Consider the following 21,754-nt stretch of genomic DNA (forward strand, 5'->3'; position numbering starts at 1 on the left):
CGACTGCCGGGGGCATTTGCGGCATTTTTAGGAGGCTGTCAAGTCTCGGTGATCAATCGCCCCATGTCACCTAAGGACAGCACGTGACAGGCAGAGGGGGCAATACCTATTGTTACGTATCTCCCGCATAATTAACCCATTTGTGTGGACCGGGACCATCAACCAATCACACCGCTTCTTACAATCATCTGCTTCTGGCGGTCAGGGATGACACTTTATGGAGCGTCTCAGCCTGCCCAGACAACATATCGGGGTGATGAACGCACGAGTGAAGGCAGCCAGATAGACAGGATTTAGACATTCATACTCAAAATGGCGACCAGCGACAATCTCCATATGTTTGAAGACCACCCGCGTTGGGAAGAGTACAAGTTTGAAAAGCTGCGTCCCTCTACGACGTCATCTTCACCGGGAAAGAGGGTGAAGAAGAGGTACCAGCCACGTCGGTCTTTGGTCCGGAAGGAAGGAAAGAGCAACGTCGCTTACAGAGGTATCAGAAATAAGGGACTGCATTATGTGAAGGACTTTTACAATAGCTTACTTGATCTAAAATGGCGGTATGCATTTTTGGTATTGTTTGGCGGTTTCTTAGCGTCATACCTAACTTTCGCCATCTTATACTGGGTGTTAGGGTACGTGCACGGCGACTTCCATAACCTCCACAACCCGCATTGGGTGCCTTGCTTTATGAAGGTCACGTCTTTCTGGGACAGTCTGTTATTCTCGATCGAGACCCAGTCGACAGTTGGCTACGGGACCCTGTACCCGTCTCCAGAGTGTGGGGCCGCCAACATCCCTCTCGTGTTCCTACAGATGACCCTCGGCGTTCTCCTTGAGGCCGTCATACTGGGCATGGTGTTTGTGAAGATTGCCCGCCCGAAGAACCGATGCCAGACCATCATGTTCAGCCGAAGCGTGTGTGTGTGCCAGGAAGACGGCGAGATGTGTCTCCAGGTCCGTATCGGCGACCTACGAAGTAAGACCCACCTGATTGACGCTAGTGTGTATGCAATGGTAGTCCAGAAAAACATATGCAAGGAGAAGTATGTGTACCCCTTGTACCAGCACAATATGGAACTCACATCGAACGGCATTAAGGACAAAATCTTCCTCATCTGGCCGATGGTGCTGTCTCACAAGATCACTGAAAACAGCCCGCTGTGGAATGTCAGACCAGAGGATTTGTTTCTTGACAAATTCGAGATAATCATCTTCCTGGAAGGGACTATCGAGACGACGGGCGAGCTGATGCAGTCAAGGACCTCCTATTCAGCTTCTGAGATTATCTGGGGTCACAGGTTTGCCCGGATCGAAGAATACGATGAGAAAAGTAACTCATGGTGCATTGACTTTGTCCGCTTTGACAACGTGGTCCCCAGCCAGACCCCCAAGTGTAGTGCCAAGGAAGCCCAACTCTTGTACAAAGGTACAGGCATTTTTAAGAATCTCGAGAAAGGGAGCAGCGGGAAAAGACGAGCCCAAAGCGAGACTGACGACATTGACTCGGTCTCTATAGCATCTGTCGACTCATATGGGACGGCGTCGGAGTCTCATAGCGACAACAACGACGACGACGATATAACAAGGTAAAGCTACTTAATCAAACCTTTACTATTTAAGCTAGTGACTAGTAAGGACTCAAACCACATGTAATAGACATTTTAACAAAGCAATCTTTAATTGACGTACGTGTCCTTGTTAATCAAGATGTCGATTTGTCCATATCATTTGTTTACGCAACGGTTTTGAAAGTGATCATTACTTATAGACGAAGGAGATGTGTAACTGGATCCCAGGCCTATAAATAGGAGATACCCACTTGATATTTTGAGATTGGTTAATGCCAACAATCTGCTACACGAGTCAGTATGACATGGCCTATTGTTTTTGACATCACGAAGCACATTGATAAAATAAAGTTATCACGTGGCTATTCAAGGACACCGCGAGAGTGAATGCCTCACACAGTAACAGTACGTAATATATTGTACTTAACCAAATAACAGTATCCTTAATAAGTTTTTGTATTATTTCAGACGCCACTCAACAGCGAGCTTATAAGGACCAATACAAGAGGAATCTATCATTTCATGACCAGTGTTCACACGGGCTCATTGTATGGGAAATTAATTTCATTTATTGTAAAGGTTTAATCACTGCGTAATTTGTTTTCCGAAGAATAGAATTTGACATTTTATGTAGTTTAGAAAATGTGGTACTTCAGTCAGTTAATTTATTGTAAATATTCAAAGAAGTTCATTGTATATATACACATATATTATATACTATATTCATGTCTCAATTGATGTTTATACATAAATACGTTTGTTGAATAAATTCATGTCTGCGAATTTTCCTGATTTGTTGGGCCAGTTTGTACATTGGGGGGTTAAGTGAACGGATATGTGGTGAGTGAGTGAGGGAGGGAGTGAGTGAGTGAGTGAGGGTGGTTACGAAGCTTCAGCCTCACTGGACCAGAATCACGACTGGTGTGCAGGTAGCTGGTGGTGGTGAGGATATGTTTGGTAACATCCAGGCTATTGAAAGGAAGCGGAGCTCGGGACCAATTTGGACCTGGGTTGTCTGGGGTGTTTCCGCTCTCTGTTACACTCAACAGCCACGAGTAGGAAGAAGATGGGTAGAGAGCAATACATCTGCACGCTCTCTTATTTTAGTTCGCGTTGGTAATGTACGTTGCTGCACATACTGCTAAATATAGCCACACACAGTCACCTGACTGCCGACCCACAGTCGGAATGTAACACCTGATCAATATCTTTATCAATCAGTGTCATCTCATATCATGTTCGATATACATGTTCTTCGTTTATATGGCCATGTGTGTCTCCAGTTGGTTATTAAGTCTGTTTAAGAATGTTTATTCACCCAGGTCTTGTGTTGTGTGGGTTGATCGTGTACAAAGGGGTGCCTCTGCTTCGCGAGCTGATCCCCACCCCCACCCCCACCCCCACCCCCACCCCCTCTCACAGGTTATTAGTTCACTCCGAATTGGCCCAATCCAGTTGTAGAGTGATTATAGGATCTACGGCGTGGAGCCCACATTGTGACTTTCCCAATCTCATTAAAATCAGATCTTAGTTCTCGCTACCGCTAAACAAAGATCTAAGGACATCCCATTACGGGTCACGTCAGACCGACCTTGTGCGAAATTTGGAGTGACCAATCAGAAGGCAGCTTTCTCGTGCTTTACGGCACTAATTTGAAATTGGCGACTACGCTTCGAAACATAATTTGACAAATTCTCGATTACAAAATGAAACCTGAACAAAAGAACATTCTGGAATGGCTAAAAGATGGTCTAGATTGTGTGGATTCCGTCGTTATACCCGTAACTATCGTTCGGAATACCGCGTGTTAAAGTTTTCGAGGTTGCATGATTAGAAATCACATTCCGACTGTCACTTTCATAATCTGGTAAGCGACGCGCTGATTGGTCGGATGAAAGGTCGTTCTGATGTGATCCCTAATGGGATGTCTTCAGATCTTTGTTTAGCGGTTGGGAGAACTAAGATCTGATTTTAATGAGATTTCCCTGTGTAGTGAGAGGAATCATGTCATTAGAGTTCACAGACAAACTCAAGGACTTGTTTCGTAAGAAAGGCTAATGGTGCCACTTTAGTAGCCTATTAATCGAAATGTAGAACTATTATAAATCGAAATTTCTCGTTACTTCGATTATTTTCTCGTTATTACGATTATTTTAAGTTTATAAAAAAAATAATTTAAAAAATCGAATTTTAAAAAATCATTTGAAATTTCGAGAAAAAATGATTAAAATAACGAGAAAATAATGGAAATTACGAAAATATAATCCAAGTAACAAGAAAATACTCGAAATTTCGAAAACATAAACAAATAATTGAAACTAAAGGAAACTTCGATTTAAAAACAATTAAGCTACCAAAGAGTCACCACCAGGCTTTCGTAGTTTCGAGCCCCATGTTGGGGATGCTGCCTGCTGACCGAACGATGAACCAAAGGTCATAGCAGAAATAGTTCAGTGTGGATTCCTGTGTATAAGTATCTGGTCACGAATCCACGAAAAGGGCCATAGCGGTTACTTACATTCTACCACATTGCCCAGGAATTCAGGACGATGTTTGTAAAATACATTTTCCGTTTATTAGATGATGTACGGTATGAATCGTTGGTGTAGTTCTGCCTATACAAACCATAGTGTCCGGTTACAGGCTGACCCAAATGAGACTAGGTTTAGTTTTACACTGATGTCGTGGGTAAATATCAAATTGTTCTCACCAATTATGTTGAGTACTTTGGTTGTTAAAACTATTTTTTAAAAACCAACACATCTCATAATGTTAATTGGACTCATTTTCACTCGTTAGTGGTTATTGTAGTGTTATTAATGGCTGTCGTTAGTGGTTATTGTAGTGTTGTAAATGGCTGTCGTTAGTGGTTATCGTAGTGTTGTTAATGGTTGTAGTAGTGTTGTTAATGGCTGTCGCTGGTGGTTATCGTAATGCTTGACGCAGTGTTGGTAATGGCTGTCGTAGTGGTTTTAATGCTTGTCGCAGTGTTGTTAATGACTTCGCTGGTGGTTATCGTAATGTTGTTAATGCTTGACGCAGTGTTGTTAATGGTTGTCGTAGTGTTGTTAATGGCTTTCGCTGGTGGTTATCGTAATGTTGTTAATGCTTGACACAGTGTTGTTAATGGCTGTCGTAGTGTTGTTAATGGCTGTCGCTGGTGGTTATCGTAATGTTGTTAATGCCTGACGCAGTGTTGTTAATGGCTGTCGTAGTCTTTTTAATGCTTGTTACAGTGTTGTTAATGGCTGTAGTAGTGTTGTTAATGGCTGTCGCTGGTGGTTATCGTAATGCTAGACGCAGTGTTGGTAATGGCTGTCGTAGTGGTTTTAATGCTTGTCGCAGTGTTGTTAATGGATGTCGTAGTGTTGTTAATGAATGTTGGTTATGGTAATGTTGTTAATGCTTGACGCAGTGTTGTTAATGGCTGTCGTAGTGTTGTTAATGACTTCGCTGGTGGTTATCGTAATGTTGTTAATGCTTGACGCAGTGTTGTTAATTGTTGTCGTAGTGTTGTTAATGGCTGTCGCTGGTGGTTATCGTAATGTTGTTAATGCTTGACGCAGTGTTGTTAATGGCTGTCGTAGTGTTGTTAATGGCTGTCGCTGGTGGTTATCGTAATGTTAATGCTTGACGCAGTGTTGGTAATGGTTGTCGTAGTGGTTTTAATGCTTGTCGCAGTGTTGTTAATGACTGTCGTAGTTTTGTTAATGACTTCGCTGGTGGTTATTGTAATGTTGTTAATGCTTGACGCAGTGTTGTTAATTGTTGTCGTAGTGTTGTTAAGGGTTGTCGCTGGTGGTTATCGTAGTGTTGTTAATGCTTGACGCAGTGTTGTTAATAGTCGTAGTGTTTTAATGCTTGTCGCAGTGTTGTTAATGGATGTCGTAGTGTTGTTAATGACTGTTGGTTATCGTAGTGTTGTTAATGCCTGACGCAGTGTTGTTAATGGCTGTCGTAGTGTTGTTAATGACCTCGCTGGTGGTTATTGTAATGTTGTTAATGCTTGACGCAGTGTTGTTAATTGTTGTCGTAGTGTTGTTAATGGTTGTCGCTGGTGGTTATCGTAGTGTTGTTAATGCTTGACGCAGTGTTGTTAATGGCTGTCGTAGTGTTGTTAATGACTTCGCTGGTGGTTATTGTAATGTTGTTAATGCTTGACGCAGTGTTGTTAATGGTTGTCGTTGTGTTTTAATGCTTGTCTCAGTGATAATGGTTGTCGTTACGGATTGTCGCAGTGTTGTTAATAACCGTTGTAGTGTTGTTGATGGTTGTAGTGTTGTGAATTATTGCTTCACGATGACATTTGCAGACAGCTGTACCGAAGTTACACAAATAAGGAACGCGGACTATAGACGTCAGCAAAATTAAATCAGTTTCAAATCGTATTACAAATATGGCGATTTCGGGCAGAAAACCAGTACTTTGAGGCTTTGAGACACACATATGAAAATGTCGATATCCATAGAGAAATCTAGAAGGAAAACACATAAATCATAGCATGATTTCGTAAAGGTTATTAAAACATTGACCCAACATCACATCACTTTGCAAGGAAAGCATTGAACTGGAACGGTCTTTCTATACTCATACAAAACAAATCTGTGACGTCACTAAATCGTTTAGATGATCACGAATGGACAATAATTCATAGGTTGTCAGAAATTCATGCATACGTTATCATGAACTCATATATCAATCATTGTACATTTGGAATTGACGGAACTAAAAACATATTTTGAAATTTCATATTTTGTCGGAATAATCTGTCGCAAGCGGGCGCGAACCGGCATCATATAATTTGCGTGCGTGTAATAGACAACCACAGCTACTGCAGCAGATTTCTAAAATCAGTCAAGGCTCAGAAAATAAGGAATACTATTACATCATATTGGCTACAAGGACGGTATGTTAAAGTAATTGTTCAGGCTCTAGGATGTGTGCGATGTGTGTCAACATGTTGTGCTTTTTAAAACAACCAAATGTTCAGGATCCCACGAAAGTGTAAAGGTCGTTGTTCCACGCATTGTAAAATAACTAGTGACTAGGCTATTTATATTACGCATATTTCCACACAACACAGGGGCATTCTCAAAGAGCTATTATTAGCCCGGTCACTGGATCAGTGTGCACTCAACAATCATTCTCAGCTCCCTAGGGAGTATACAACCCAGGCTGCCAAGAAGGTTAACAACCACATTACCATCTTATCCTACCGCTACAAAACCAGATATTTTTTTATTTAAAACTGTGAGCTCTTATTCTTTTTGGAGCTAAACAACAATGTAATAGTCTGAAGAATAACTATATTCTGGGTCTTATTATTCTTTAGATAAAATCGCTTCCTTAAATTTCTCAAGAAATACGTAATCCTCATGTTCCCGTCGTGGTATGAAAGAAATATTTCTGAAACACACCTCGCCTAACATACGAAATCGATTCGTATCTTTGGCACATAAACAACAAGCTTAAAACAACAACATGGCACGACTGAACGGTGTAGGAACCCTGTAGAACTGCACATACCACCACTTATTCGAATAAACGATAGCATCATATATGAAAATAGTTTAGGCCGGGACGGACATACATAGAAGCAGGATGAGACTTATACGATATACGGTATTTCATGCCATGCCCCACACCAAGAAGACTAGGTCAGTCCGTCAGTAGATTCTGCTGTGACAGGATGACAGGAGAGGTGTGTGTAGTGGCCCTGCTGGTGCTGCTCCATCTCCACAAGGCTTGTTGTCACGCGGACAACTATGACTACATTCAGACTCTCCATGATCGCGTTGAAGAAATGGAGGAGGACATGGCCGACGGTTTAGACAGAGTTGAGGACGCCGTTTTCCAAGTCCAGGAAGATGTGAAACTAATAAGAACTGAAACTGAAAGAAAACTTAAAAGACAAATACGGAATGTTAAGAGTGAGTGGAATCACCGTCTGAAGAGTGAGATGGTCCCATTGATACTGCCCGAATTGGTGTCCAAAGCTGTGAAAGAACATCTTCAGAATGAAAAGACGGCCAACGACATATCTGGTGCTTACGCTAAGGAAGTTCAACACCTCAGGCAACGAATGCGTATTCTGAAACTTGAAATTAGTGACTTGAGGGAGGGTTTCGGCAATGTGCAGCGGGAGAATAATGTTCTGAAGGAGGAATTACAGAAGATGCAACGTCAGTTTGACATTAACCCGAATCTCAGTCAGCCGCCTAACAAGACTCTTAAAGGCGACCCCCCATCTAAAACAGTGACGGCACAGACAACGTCGATAACACATGTCACCATGGAAACAACTCAAGAATCGTCTGCGGATACAACTACTTTACCTGTTTCACCTCCTTCTATTTCATCTGCAACAGATAAGGTAGACCGCCGTCTGCTTGTAGTGCCCTTTGCTTCAAGCTATTATGAACAACTTCAGACACTGAAAATAGGATACCATTGGAGCGAAACGTACGATGCGTATCCTGTGAACATAAGATACGTATTGTCTGTGGCGTACGTATCCTCTCGTCGGACACTGCTGCTGTCAACATACGACCCTGATATGATTCTGTCGTTTCCTTTGGACAACAACCAAACGTCAGTCCTAAAGTACGATGTGGCAAGCAGTGGGATGGCCATAGACGAAGGGAGACAACTCGTGATTCACACTGACTGGCGCAGGAAGTCTGTCAACATAATGACATCGACTGGCAGGGATTACATCCCCTTGTTAAACTTACCCAACGACGGTAGTCCTGTAAATAGTATTGCCTTGGATGAAGAAAACATGTTGATATATGTATGTGATAACCATAAACTCTATTCTCTAACATACATTGGGCTAAATGTTCGCGTTATTATCAGATCATATCTGTCTGCTCTGGCGTTTCATCCCGGAAACAATGTGTTGTACTTCAGTGAAGGGACTAACGTCATGATCTATTTTCCATCAAATGAGACCTCGGTTATGATAAATAGACTGTCAGTCACGCCACGGTCGTTTCAGTTGTTGAGGACATATGGCGAGAGGCTGTTCCTCAGTGGCGTTGATGGAGGCGTAGTTGACGTGATCTATCTCGGAGGTAACTTTCGGTACCATCTGCCTCGGCCAGGGATGGGCGGGTACATGATATGTTTCATCCATTAATCAGTCCTCGATAAGCAGGGTTCCTTCCCTTAGTCGTAATAGGATCCGCTGGTCGTGAGCTCCAACCCAATGTGTTCGTATCAGTCCTGTTAAAGATAAACGTGTTGGATTACATTCTGACCTCGGCCACCCTCACAGGCTTTCGACCCAACCACTCACTATTGTCGTTGAACTACGAGTACTTCACAGAGTGGGTGTGCTCTTATATAGTTAAACAGAGGTTTTGTTGTTAAGATGAAGCGGATGCGAGAGTGACTCAGGGCCAGCTGCTGAGTGTGATAGGAAAGTTCCACGTGATACAGGCTGCAGTCTACGATCTCGTGTTTCGTGCTGACAGACCACGGATCATAACCGGGAAAACTCCTGACCTCACGACCAGCGGAACCTGACAAGGCAAAGGTACACAACTCTGCAAAGCAAGCTGCGACCAGTAAGCTCCCAGTGTATCCATCTAGGGCCTCTTTTGTATCACATGTCCAAAACTTCAATGAGAGGTGTGGCGTCGTATTCGAAAAAAACATCCCCTGGAGACACGTCACTGTGTAATTAGGGTATAATCATTAACTAGATGGAAATAGGAAAAGTTTATCTATCAGGCTAACTGGTATAGTACTAGTAGTAAATGTAAACTTGTCAGGGCCAGAGTCTTGCCTCCCATTAACAGACATTATCACGGGAATAAAGATGAAGATGGTTTTGAGGCGCAAACCATCCCAAGTGACGTAATGAGTACAATGGACAAGGCTATTACACTCATTGTTCTCTTTGTTCCTTTCTTTAAAACTTGAACGAAGGTAAATGTTAGTTCTACAATACATACAATTGAGGTTAGAATGGTGTTTATTTTTACTTTTAGTCCTACCTAAGAGTTTATAAATTAACTTAAAAATTCTTAGGTCACTTGGTGAGGCGGGATTAAATGGGGTTTAACTTCGCGTTCCAGATTATTGCAGTTATATAGCCCTCTAATGCCGAACGCCAGTACCATCTTTTAACGTATTTTTGTATGACGCGCCCGAGGATCGAACCCCCGACCTTCTGCTCTACGGGCGGACGCTCTACCACTAAACCACGTAGGCGGTCAGGTCACTTGGCGTCCATAGATATAGATATAAATGTTGTGAAATATATATGGTCACAAAATGTATTTCCAAATTTGTTTGCATCAGTCATATCGGAATATGTAACAATCATGCATCTTTCGTCAACATCTCCTCGGAAGTCACTGAAAGTTCACATGCTTGTGAATTTGTTCAAGAGTTCGAGCCCGATTCAATATGGGCCCACAACAGCCATATTGAACAATCTGTTTATGTCTATTACTTGACCATTTCTGTGAAAAGGAAATTACATTTGGTACATACATGTAGTTAGTTAGTGGTGGGACTTAACAGACACATGTTCCGGTATTGTTCTCTAACATATTAACATTTTGACCCTGTTTTGACCATGCTTTTATTTTTATTTTACAAATGCACATTTTCCTCTATAAAATTCTGTTCTCCTGAATATGCTGAATATGCTGAAACAGCCAAAAAAGAGGGAGCTGTACTTTGGCATGTATGTTTATCCTCGTGGAGACATTGTATTTTGTCCAAATCATTAGATTTTAGTCTTCAGTTTTTATACAGGGACTATTTGAATGACAATGCTCATAACAACCTTTCTTGTCTGTCTTTGTTGACATTTTACACCGTCAACTACATATACAGGTAAGCTACAGTGTTTTGTATACCACAGTTACGTTATTTATGTACAAATATAAAGATTGCAAGTACTTCCATGACGTGGTTGGCTAACCAAGCACCTTTTTACGTCCCCAACTGTAGGTCAAGCCTATGATAAAGTATGGGAGGTATGATAACCTTAGCGCTACGATAGCTTTGTGGAACGGACCACTGAATTCTAAAGTTGGGCTGTTGTATGGTATTAAATTAATACGTGTCGATGTTTGACGTGTTTGAAGTATTATTCTGTTAAACTCAATTGGATTATGATGTGAATCGTGTAGATGTCAGCCTTTTCACACACGACAGCAAAAGTTATAAACGGCAAGTAATAAATAAAATACTAAGATCGCTCACGTGTAGTGCCAATTTTATTAAACTCGTGAACAGGTCTGGTATTACACGGGAGCTCGTTCAGTTTTCTATATATGCATACTCGATGAACTCAGCAACCATGTTGCTAGGCTGACATCGCATGGCATTGATTCGCAGGTGTTTCTTGCAAGAAACTTCTACAAATTACGCCATAGGGTATTGTGACGTGCTTGTAAACTGTGTGGATCGTAGCGCAATGATAACGCCACACTCAGCAATATTCCACCTATATGACGGCGGTTTGTAAATAAACGAGTCTGGACCACACAATCCAGTGATTGATATCATGAACATCCATCCACGCAATAGGGAAACGATGACATGGATCTACCAAGTCAGCGAGCCTGAGCACCCGATCCCGTCAGTTACCTCTACGACAAGCAAAGTCGCCTTTTACGGCATGCATGGGTTGCGGAAGACCTTTTCTAACTCCAATTTTCACGGTACGAAAGTCAATGTAAAGTATGGAAGTAACGATCACCATATAGCTGCGATAGCTTTGTGTCACGCACCCTGAATTCTAAAGGGAGGCCGTTGTAGTGTACGTGTCAACGTCTAATGTGTTTGAAGCATTATTCTTTTAAACACAATAAGATCGCGTAAATGTCTGCCAATTTATTACACACGAAAGTGACATTTATAAAAAAAATTAAGTTTTAACGGAAAGTAATAACTAAAATACCAAACTCGCTTTCGCTCGTCAGATACATGTACTTGAACTATTCACTAGTTTCATAAAATTTGTATGACACGGGAGCTCGTTAAGTATTCTATACGTACAATGAACTAATAAACACAGTTATCATTGTTAATAATTCAAATACTACTATCTATATTACATCAATGTCAGTGAAGATCCGGGGTAGAATAGGTCTTCAGCAACCCATGCATGCCGTAAAAGGCGACAATGCTTGTCGCAAGAGGCGACTAACGGGTTTGGGTAGTCAGGCTCGTTGACTTAGTCATCGATTCCAATTGTGTGGATCGATACTCATAATATCAATCACTGGATTGTCTGGTCCAGACTCGATTATTTACAGACCGCCATCATATAGCTGGAATATTGCTGACTGCGGGGTAAAACAACCAACCAACCAACCAACCAACCAATCAACATCAGTGTCAGAAATCCTGTATTTCGGTTGTCATCATAATACAATCTTTAGAATGTTCACTGTCAATTACCCATGATAAGTTGTGCAAGCAATAGTATTTTGCTACCCAGTTCTCTTGCGCCTGCGCAAGGCGGAAACCTCTCTCTTCTTCCCAGCATCAATCATCTTAGAGGTATTGTTCTTTGAACTATTAACAAGGATAACTATTGTTTGATCATTCTTACGAATACATAAACCACTATTGCATCAGTAGTATAGGTAATGGGGGTTCTGGCTCACTTCCACTGGAGCCAGATTTATATACCTATACTACTACTACTACAGAGGGAATTTTTTATGAAAAAACGCTGATGCGTATCAACGATCGTCATGACACGTATTAAAAGAAACATCAATATTAATTTATAATGAATAAAATTTACTATAGCCCACGAGGATATTGGAAAGGTAAAGGAGCAATACAAAAATTAGCCACTGCGGCTAAGGTATCTAAAGATGTGGCCAAGGATTGGTTAAAGAAACAAGCGATGTGGCAAATATACTTACCGGCACCACGTTATATACCGAGGAAGAAGTTTGATATTTTTACAACGAATGAAGTTCATCAGGCTGACCTCTTGTTTCTTCCTCATGATAAGGTAAGATGCAAAACGTATAAATACGTTTTAACCGTAGTGGATGTGGCTAGTCGATACAAAGAGGCTGAACCATTAACCTCGAAAGATTCAACAGAAATAGCTAATGCACAGAGTCGCATATATAAACGCGGACCACTAAAATGGCCTAAACTATTTCAAGTAGATCCTGGTTACGAGTTTATGGGATCCGTAACTAAACTGTTAACAAAGCATGATGTCAAAATCAGGCGTGGTGAAAAAGAGGCCCACCGTAGTCAAGCTATCGTTGAAAGATTTAACCGGACATTAGCGGAACGTTTGTTTGGCTATCAGTATGGGATCGAAATGAAATCGGAACGATTAAGATCAACCGAATGGGTGACACGATTATCAGCTGTTGTGTCAGCGCTGAATAATGAAGTAACGAGATTAATCGGGAAGAAACCCAGAGCAAAGGTGGGTTCTAACATCTAGTTATACCCTGGATAGTTCACAGTCAACTGCATTTAAAGGGAATAGACCCCATATTCCTCACCCATCCAAGTGGGTGTCGTTTAGGGCTCGGTCACACATTCAGGATTTTTACTGCCGTCCTTGATAGGGCCATTCCCGATTACATTTGTGAAAAGTCTGATCAAGATCCTGTGATTCGTGGCGGGAAATTCACAAACAATCAGATATTGTTCAGGAAGCGTCCAGATTCAGCCGTTCCCAGCCGAAGTCGTCCCGAATCTGAACCGATTTGTATCTTCCGCATGGTACAAAACGACTGAATCTGTCCCGACAGCGTCCCGATTCTCCCAAATGCGATCCGACAGAGACCTGACAGTGACCGGACAGTGAACCGACTAAGACGGTTCGCATTCGGCAAGATCTGGACGCAATCTGGATTCAATCGACAAGAAACGGCAATGAACAATTCATGCCCGTTCATCACGACAGCGTCCCGATCCACAGGTCACCGTCCAAACAACACAGGACATTGTTACGATTTTGATCCGATACAGCAGAATGTTTCACGACATAGTCACGATTGTAATCCAACAAGACAAAATCGGCTGTGTTTCTCGAATGTTACAGGACGCACATACCGTCGGGGGTACAGCTGGCAACCCTTGAACCAACCTCATAATCTTGAGAAAGCGATCCACTGGTGGGGAAAGTTTCCCTTTGTGAAGAAATTTTGCTCCCAGAAACCCGGGATATTTATTTATATATTTCTCCATGTCAAGTTTCTACGGCAGTAATCATTTTCCTCTGTGGGTGAGGCGTCACTCTGGCATCAGCAGCATAATCATTAGTTCACCATGACAACATCCATGGGTTACAAATGGCCTCATCTCATTGGCTTACACAATTGAGACATGCATCACTAATCCCCGGCATAGCAGCCTTATGTATTCACATCTGACAGAATGAATCTGTGAAGTATTGATGATATCATGGACACACAATCAGCCAGGTCACACAGTGTGACCACCCAATCCATGTAGGAAAAGCAAGAATTGAATGCAGATCTTGGCCCAGTTTCCACTAAAGCTGATCTTATGGTTTTAAACTCCTATACTGTAACATTGACTTTCAACACTCATAGCGCCAAGGTCTTCAATTCATGAAACAGGATGATGCCATTATCCAAACAAAACAAAAACATGTTTATGAGAAATAGTGTATTCATAAATGTAATAACACACTGTATAGTATGTATAAAGTTTTTATATACAAACAGTTCGCCAATATATATATATATATATATATATATATATATATATATATATATATAAATATATATATATATATATATATGTACCTGTAACAAAACAATATAAATATATGAAGGTAACTGGAGCAAAGGTTGATCATATAGCATTGTGAGCAGTCATGTGATCAGTTCTGGTGTAGAAAAAATATCTTTGTGATAAGAAATGTGGTTGTGAGTTCAAGATTAAGGTGAAACATCCTATTGAGCTAAATATCATGACAATACAAATATAGCCAGTGTTCCTTTACTTGCACCATAGTAAAATATTCAGGGTGGGGTTGATGGCAGTTGCGTTAGGGAAAGAATATATTTTTCGGTCACTGTTTCAAGACAGACACGTTTCTCTCACAAACACAGCAAGAATATCAAATGGTTGCACCTACAATGTGGCTGAGATCTCCAGTTACATCCCTTGATCTTGTATCACCACCATGCAAATAACAAGTCCTACCCTGTACTATGGCCAATACCAAACCATTGGAAAAAGACATCGGTAGTTACAGATTACCGTTTTGTCTGACCCAGTGGAGTTTTTCGTAAAAACTCAGGACAACTGATATTACACATTTATTACTTAACAATCTGTTTGCTACAGAACCATGATTTTGCCTTATAGGGGGTTCAGCGATCAACATTGAGCATTCCTTTGATGATAGATGACATCTGTTTATTTGAAAAAAGACCCAATCCAAAAAAGGAACTGTTCTGAATAAAGAAACAGTTTGAGAAAACAAGTACACATCTCACTGACCTGTTCTGAAATAATGTCAATACACATTTTTTATACCAGAATGATGACCAGAAAGGCCAGTCAAGCCAGTGGTAGATAGCATGACTACACATTGGGTGAACCTGTGGCTGATAGCGTAAGCACAGAACAGACTACCCTGTGGTTAGTGGTTAACAAAATGAACAAAGAATAGGTTAGCCAGAGGTTGATAGCATAATCACACACTGGGTGAGCTAATGGATGATAACATAAACACATATACATGGCATGTCTGTGGTTGATAACCATTTGTCACCACTAGCATGTTTCCGTAACCTACAAGGTGCGTCCCCCTCTCAAAGGCTGCCATGCGTTGAAACAGCGCAATTCAATCAGAATGCACATCAGGATATTGGTACTTCGACCAATATAATCCTGAGTGTTTAAATTAATATTGGCAATATTTGTTATTTTAAAACTATGGTATGGAGATGTAGAATGTCAGTTCCCTACCACAGTGTATACAGATACCATAAATGTGTTATATAACTGATGTTGTTACTTGTAGGGCTATAATGCACGATAGATTCAAATCACGTTGTATTGTGTTGTGGACATTAGTCCATATGCGATATTTACACATGTGATAGTACAACACCAATATTGTTAATGCTGCATTAAATATATACAAAAACATGAGTAATTTGCATACAGGTTAATAAAAGAAAATGGCTGAAATTGCTCAGATCATTAATATTTCTCATGGTGTTCATGGATCATGTCAAAAGTACACAAATAAAGCCAATGTCAGCTCAGCTGAGTTTAGTTTGTGTCCAAGTTGATAGCTTGTATTAACCATCTTTAGATATTACTTTGTCGGGCACTGGTCTGGGGTAAAATAGTAACATAATGACAGACAACAGACTTTAATAATCAACAATGATGTTTACCTTTGCTTTATTTAATACGTGGATTTGTTTAGATGGATAAACATCAACATTAGGGCTGCGGTCATATGTTTAAAACAGATTTAATTGCTATAAATATATGTTTGGGGACGATCTGATTCTGTAAGATACCCTCACACATGCCTCTATGTTGTGTCCGATCCGGGTAACAGACTACCGGTAGTACTAGTGCCTCAAATACATGAACAAGAGATAACTGACCAGAAACATACAGGTTGCAAGGAATAGATTGATTACACAATAAATCTTCACAACAATATGATGGTATACCATTTGTAAAAGAAAACTCTGGCATAAAAGGAGGCTATCGTAAAAAGCTCAGCATTAAATACTTACAGAAAGTTTTCTAATGATATATGTTTTATGAGTTTCAAATTACCTAAACGGGTGACAGATATTCTGGTTTATTAATCCTGGAAGAGACTGGCATATGTCTCCCACAATATTTAATCAGTTAAATACCAACTATACCAAACCTAATGATGTTATATCCAGCAAATAGTTTCTGCTCAGTTACATGTCTTTACATTACTTGATATGATTGTAATTCTTCTTTTTCTCTTAACTCTCGTACATGTGTATTTGAACTAACCTTGAATGTTAAAGCTTGTTTGTTGTTTAATGTCGCATTAAGCAATAATCCACCATTATGACATCTGTTTGTACACAATCGAGTCTTCACCAGGCAAACAGTAACTGCTAGTGTAAGCAACGATCCACACTATCGGGGTAGAATAGTACGCAATCCAACAAGTACCCGAGACTGACCACCCCATCCATTAACATGTCCCTTACAAGCATAGGCTACTCCAGATTCCCCACAGGGTTTGAATAGTAAAATGTTGATGGTATATCTTTAGGAATATTTCTATACATCTGAAGACATGGTGGACAAGACATTCCTTCATGATCTTATTTAATTAATTCATATAAGATGTATGTACTATTTCTTAATGCTGTCCATGGAAGGAAAGATTCAGTCAAAAATAAATGCGTCTTAACAATGAAAATACCAAAGCCACCCTCGTCTTGTCAGTTTTCTTCATCTAATTTTAATATCTTATTTCAAAATTAATAATTTGCAAATAAAAGATGAACAGCTTAGAATGAATGAGTTGAATGGCTTGCCATATACACTTTTTGTACAATAAGATATGTTTATATTAGTGAGGTTCAATACTTTTACAATAGGAGTAAGCAAGTGCTGTTGTGTAACGGCTACATCAATTTAACTATAAGAGACGCAGGTAAAAGCAGAGTTATCATTCTTGCTTGAAGTAATTCTAGTGATCATATATGCCAAATTGGAAACCTTTGAGAGGGGCACGAGTCTACATTCAGCTTGTCCTGGAATTGGACGAGTTGGTCACGAATGATTGATAACATGAGCACAGATCTGAAAAGTGTGTGGCTAAAAGATGAGAACACATAGGTAAAGTCTGTGCTTGATTCCATGCTGCACGGATTGGGCAAGTTGATGGTTGATCTTAGAAGCACCAATCCAAATCTTCAAGGTGAAAGGATATCCAGGACAACTAAAATTCCTGTCACTTAATCAATATCACACATCAACAATCCTCACAGTCAAACTCTAAATAACAACAGTCAATACCAAAATGTACAACCCACAACGTAATAACAGTCCCTGAGCACTGGTTGTAAACATAAGTTTAGATGACTTCATAATTTTTAATGTAACAAAATGCAACTTGAAGTTCATGAGTTGACTGTACCATTCAATGTGAGTGAGTGAGTTTGGTTTTACGCCGCTTTTAGCAATATTCCAGCAATATCACGGCGGGGGACACCAGAAATGGGCTTCACACATTGTACCCATGTCGGGAATCGAACCAGGGTCTTCGGCGTGACGAGCGAACGCTTTAACCACTAGGCTACCCGACTGCCCCCTGTACCATTCAAAGCTCTCCGCCATTGTGGCCATGCAATACCCATTTCACTTGTGATAATCATGGGGTTGGAAGAGTCCGGAGACTTGCGTAGGGAGGTGTCATCGGAACACAAGGGGACACAAGCTGAACACAACTGAGATAATGATGATAGAAAACCATTAAGTAATGAGGCTACGTATAATCATATATAACTCCAAGTATAAAAGATGTTTACAAGTTAACGACCATTGTCAGTGGTCAAGATACAGTGGGTATCTACAAAATATAAACATGATACATTGATTATATATCATTTGTCATGTCTGTTATTCAAGATCTGTGTATCAATACTAAATAATCTGCACAAAAGGAGGACTTACAGGACATTAAAATGACAAGTAAAATGCAAATAAGTCTATCACCAGAGCAGAATTAAATTTGCCCCCAACAATCTGGGTAAATAGTTAGTCTTCTGTGTTCATGTACTCAGATGTTCTTTAACATGAGCGCTGACCATGTGGAATGTTTCTTCACCATCACTCCTTAAACCAAAATTTCAAGATTCAACTAAAATAAATATTGTTGATTCTTTTCTAATCATTCATATTTTCTGATCGCTAGAATGTTTTACATTTATATATGATGGGGTAGTTACACTGTACAGAATAAAATATGTCCAAATCAACACTTTCCTGAAAGCACAGCTGAATCTTTTTGATAAAAATCCCAAGTTAGAAGTTTCCATGTGTATCCCCTGGCAATACCCTGGCTGGACTTGTCACTGTGGCACTGTATGCATCTCTTGTAGCCCCAACTTCACACAGACGTTCTCTCACACATCAGCTTGAAATGAACAACCACACAGACTCTTCCCAACTGTAGTTGAATACATCAACATTCAAAATTGTTGCCTCATATAAGTGAAAACCCATTAATCGAATCAGAAGACTGTAAGAAATGTATTATTAGCTTGACTTTATGCTTTCCTGAGGCAAGTCCATGTGCTACCAGTCACTACCAGTTGTATTTGTCCACAACAAAACCAGTAGTAGTGTATTAGAGATTATTACAATCATTCAAGAATAATAATATTTGATTGGATGGCTATAAGCCTTGTCATTCACAATGGTATGTTGGCGATTGGGCCATAGGTATATATATCATAATATATTGCTCAACATTTGCTAAGGACCAAAATAGTCATCTATAGTAAGGTGTGGTCCTTAGCAATGTTGAGTCGTATAGAATGAAGATACACCACTCTAGATAATACATGAGGCTACGGGATACTATGAATATGGCTAACTGCCTCGCTGCCACGTTCACGTCCAGCCTGAAAGCAGGTGACCGAACAACACTTCCTTTAGAAACTACCCCTCAATGTTTTCACCACTGATACCAGTAACTTCCACCAACAATGTTTGACACCAGCATAGACCTGGACTGCACAGGGATACATAGTTACAGTAGTGTAGTAGTGTTCAGCATCATAACAAGGCACAATACTACAATGTGCAGTGGTAAGGATAAAATTAGCATCCACACAAATACCAACTGTAGAGACATAGCCATCATGGCTAGGAATACGTGTCCTCATACATCAACAGTTAGCAAGTCACATCCTGTCTAAAGCAGCAGACACTAGTAAAAATAAACAAAACAAAACATCAAACACAAAGTCAATATTCTATAACAACATGGCAAATATCAGTAAAGTGACTAGAAGCTATGTTCATGAATTGTTGAAGTAATATTTAAAACAATATAACAATTAACTTCTTTCAGTGGCATTTAGAAGTTGGTGTGATGAAGAAAGGCAAGTTCTATGGAACTTGCTTTATAAAGGTGTTAGGATCTACACCAAAAAGTCGCACTAATTGTAATAAAGAAGTTGTTCATCCATAGAACTTGTCTTTCTTCAATATAACAATTGTTTATAGCACAGAAAGGAAATCTTTTATCATACAGGTCGTGTTAATTGTCTACAATGATCATGACCTTATTCTCAATATCCATTTTTGTCACACAGCATCAGTTCATTTACAGTGACGTTTGGATATAAACTTGAAATAAATTAAGGAACTGTTTAAGATTTTTGGTCACAGACCTTTCTTTATAATAATTATGAGTATCAAACAGACAAAACTTCCATGTGGTCCAGATTGGACTTTTCCCAGTCTTGATGCAGACTACAACTGTGTGTATGCTGGAGCGGTTTTACTGATTTCTCATTGCAAAAGCACCAAAACTACAAACTGAGCTAAACGCATACATGTAGAGGAGCAACACATGACCACAGAGACTACAAGAGAAGCAGCACTAATCAACAGTCTCCCTTTGGGACCTCCATACAAACATTCTTCTCTGAAAATGTTCTTACCTCCATGACAGAATGATTTATGTGATCTCGATAAAATACTATGTATCATCCCTTGGAGGGAAACAAATTTCTCAGAGGGGAGAATAAACTGCTTATACCCCACATAGAACAAGACAGGCTGCATGTGGATTTCTGGGGGTGAATAAATCTCTTACACCCCGCTTTGAAGCAAAAAGCCACACGCTTTTTTCAAGTCAATGAATATCACATGACATCACAAGTTCACCTCAGCTCAATCGGACAGCTGTTTTCTACCAATTTGAAGTTGTTTTAATTTACAGTGTCATATCAAAATATGTGGGTAACATATATTCACTGTAGCAGTATCATGTGCATTACATGTGGTCTTATGCATCCCTGCTAGGTTTTATACCACTTGCCTCCACACAAAACCACATGTACCCCTCATGATACTGCTACAACTTATATTGTACTCAGCGCCCTATGAAAACCCAAGGGTTTTGTTCTGAAAGTGAACACATCTATCATGTATGAATATGATGACAGCAGAGTACACAATAAAAGATGATATGATGGAATGTGAGAACTTCAGGCCAGGTTAAAAAGAGTATCCTGCAGGTCAGGGAGAAATACTGCATGAAGTATATACATATATTTAAACTGAAGAACCCAAATAATACCTGACAGTATATTCGGTACACACAATAAACATTGGCATAATGATTTGAGGATGTGCTGGTACCACAGGTTATTCCTCATCTTGTTGTTTTTATGCTCCGCTAAGGTCACGGTCACAGCAACCAGAAACTCAGCGGCATGTGCTCCTAGTCAATAGGTAATGGGTGTATTTACTGGAGGTGCTCCTAGCTTTTATTAAGGTAATCGGGGTGGTTGCGGCATGTGCTCCTAGTCAATAGGTAATGGGTGTATTTACTGGAGGTGCTCCTAGCTTTTATTAAGGTAATGTGGGTGGTTGTGGCAGGTGCTCCTAGTCAATATTAAGGTAATGGGTGTATTTACGGGAGGTGCTCTTAGCTTTTATTAAGGTAATGGGGGTGGTTAGGGCATGTGCTCCTAGTCAATAGGTAATGGGTGTATTTACTGGAGGTGCTCCTAGGCAATATTAAGGTATTGGGGGTAGTTACGGCATGTGCTCCTAGTCAATATTAAGGTATTGGGGGTAGTTACGGCATGTGCTCCTAGGCAATATTAAGGTATTGGGGGTAGTTACGGCATGTGCTCCTAGGCAATATAAAGGTATTGGGGGTTGTTACGGCAGGTGATCCTAGCTATTATTAAGGTAATGGGGGTGGTTGCGGCATGTGATCCTAGTCAGTATTAAGGTTTTGGGTGTATTCATGGGAGGTGCTCCTAGCTTTTATTAAGGTAATGGGGGTGGTTGCGGCATGTGATCCTAGTCAATATTAAGGTTTTGGATGTATCTACGGGAGATGCTCCTAGCTATTGTAAAGGTAATGGGGGTGGTTGTGGCAGGTGCTCCTAGTCAATATTAAGGTAATGGGTGTATTCACGGGAGATGCT

General features: G+C 40.3%; 1 protein-coding gene across 1 annotated transcript; it reads left to right on the plus strand.

Annotated features, from left to right (window-relative positions):
- Nucleotides 1-312: 312 nt before the first annotated feature.
- Nucleotides 313-2,210, plus strand: LOC139455698 (ATP-sensitive inward rectifier potassium channel 11-like). The gene is made up of 2 exons (XM_071237249.1): nucleotides 313-1,586; nucleotides 2,037-2,210. The coding sequence occupies exons 1-2, from the start codon at nucleotides 313-315 to the stop codon at nucleotides 2,059-2,061; spliced, it is 1,299 nt and encodes a 432-aa protein (XP_071093350.1). The 3' UTR covers nucleotides 2,062-2,210.
- Nucleotides 2,211-21,754: the final 19,544 nt, after the last annotated feature.

The sequence above is a fragment of the Haliotis cracherodii genome, unplaced genomic scaffold, assembly GCF_022045235.1.
Source record: "Haliotis cracherodii isolate W230 unplaced genomic scaffold, xgHalCrac1.p SCAF_11, whole genome shotgun sequence".
Classification (NCBI taxonomy): Eukaryota; Metazoa; Mollusca; class Gastropoda; order Lepetellida; family Haliotidae; genus Haliotis; species Haliotis cracherodii.

What these genes read in the sequence shown, in the direction of transcription:
- LOC139455698 (XM_071237249.1), top strand. Translation starts at nt 313, where the DNA reads ATGGCGACCAGCGACAATCTCCATATGTTTGAAGACCACCCGCGTTGG. An exon ending in GACGACGACGATATAACAAG is followed by an intron (nt 1,587 to 2,036) that starts GTAAAGCTACTT and finishes GTATTATTTCAG; the next exon opens with ACGCCACTCAACAGCGAGCT.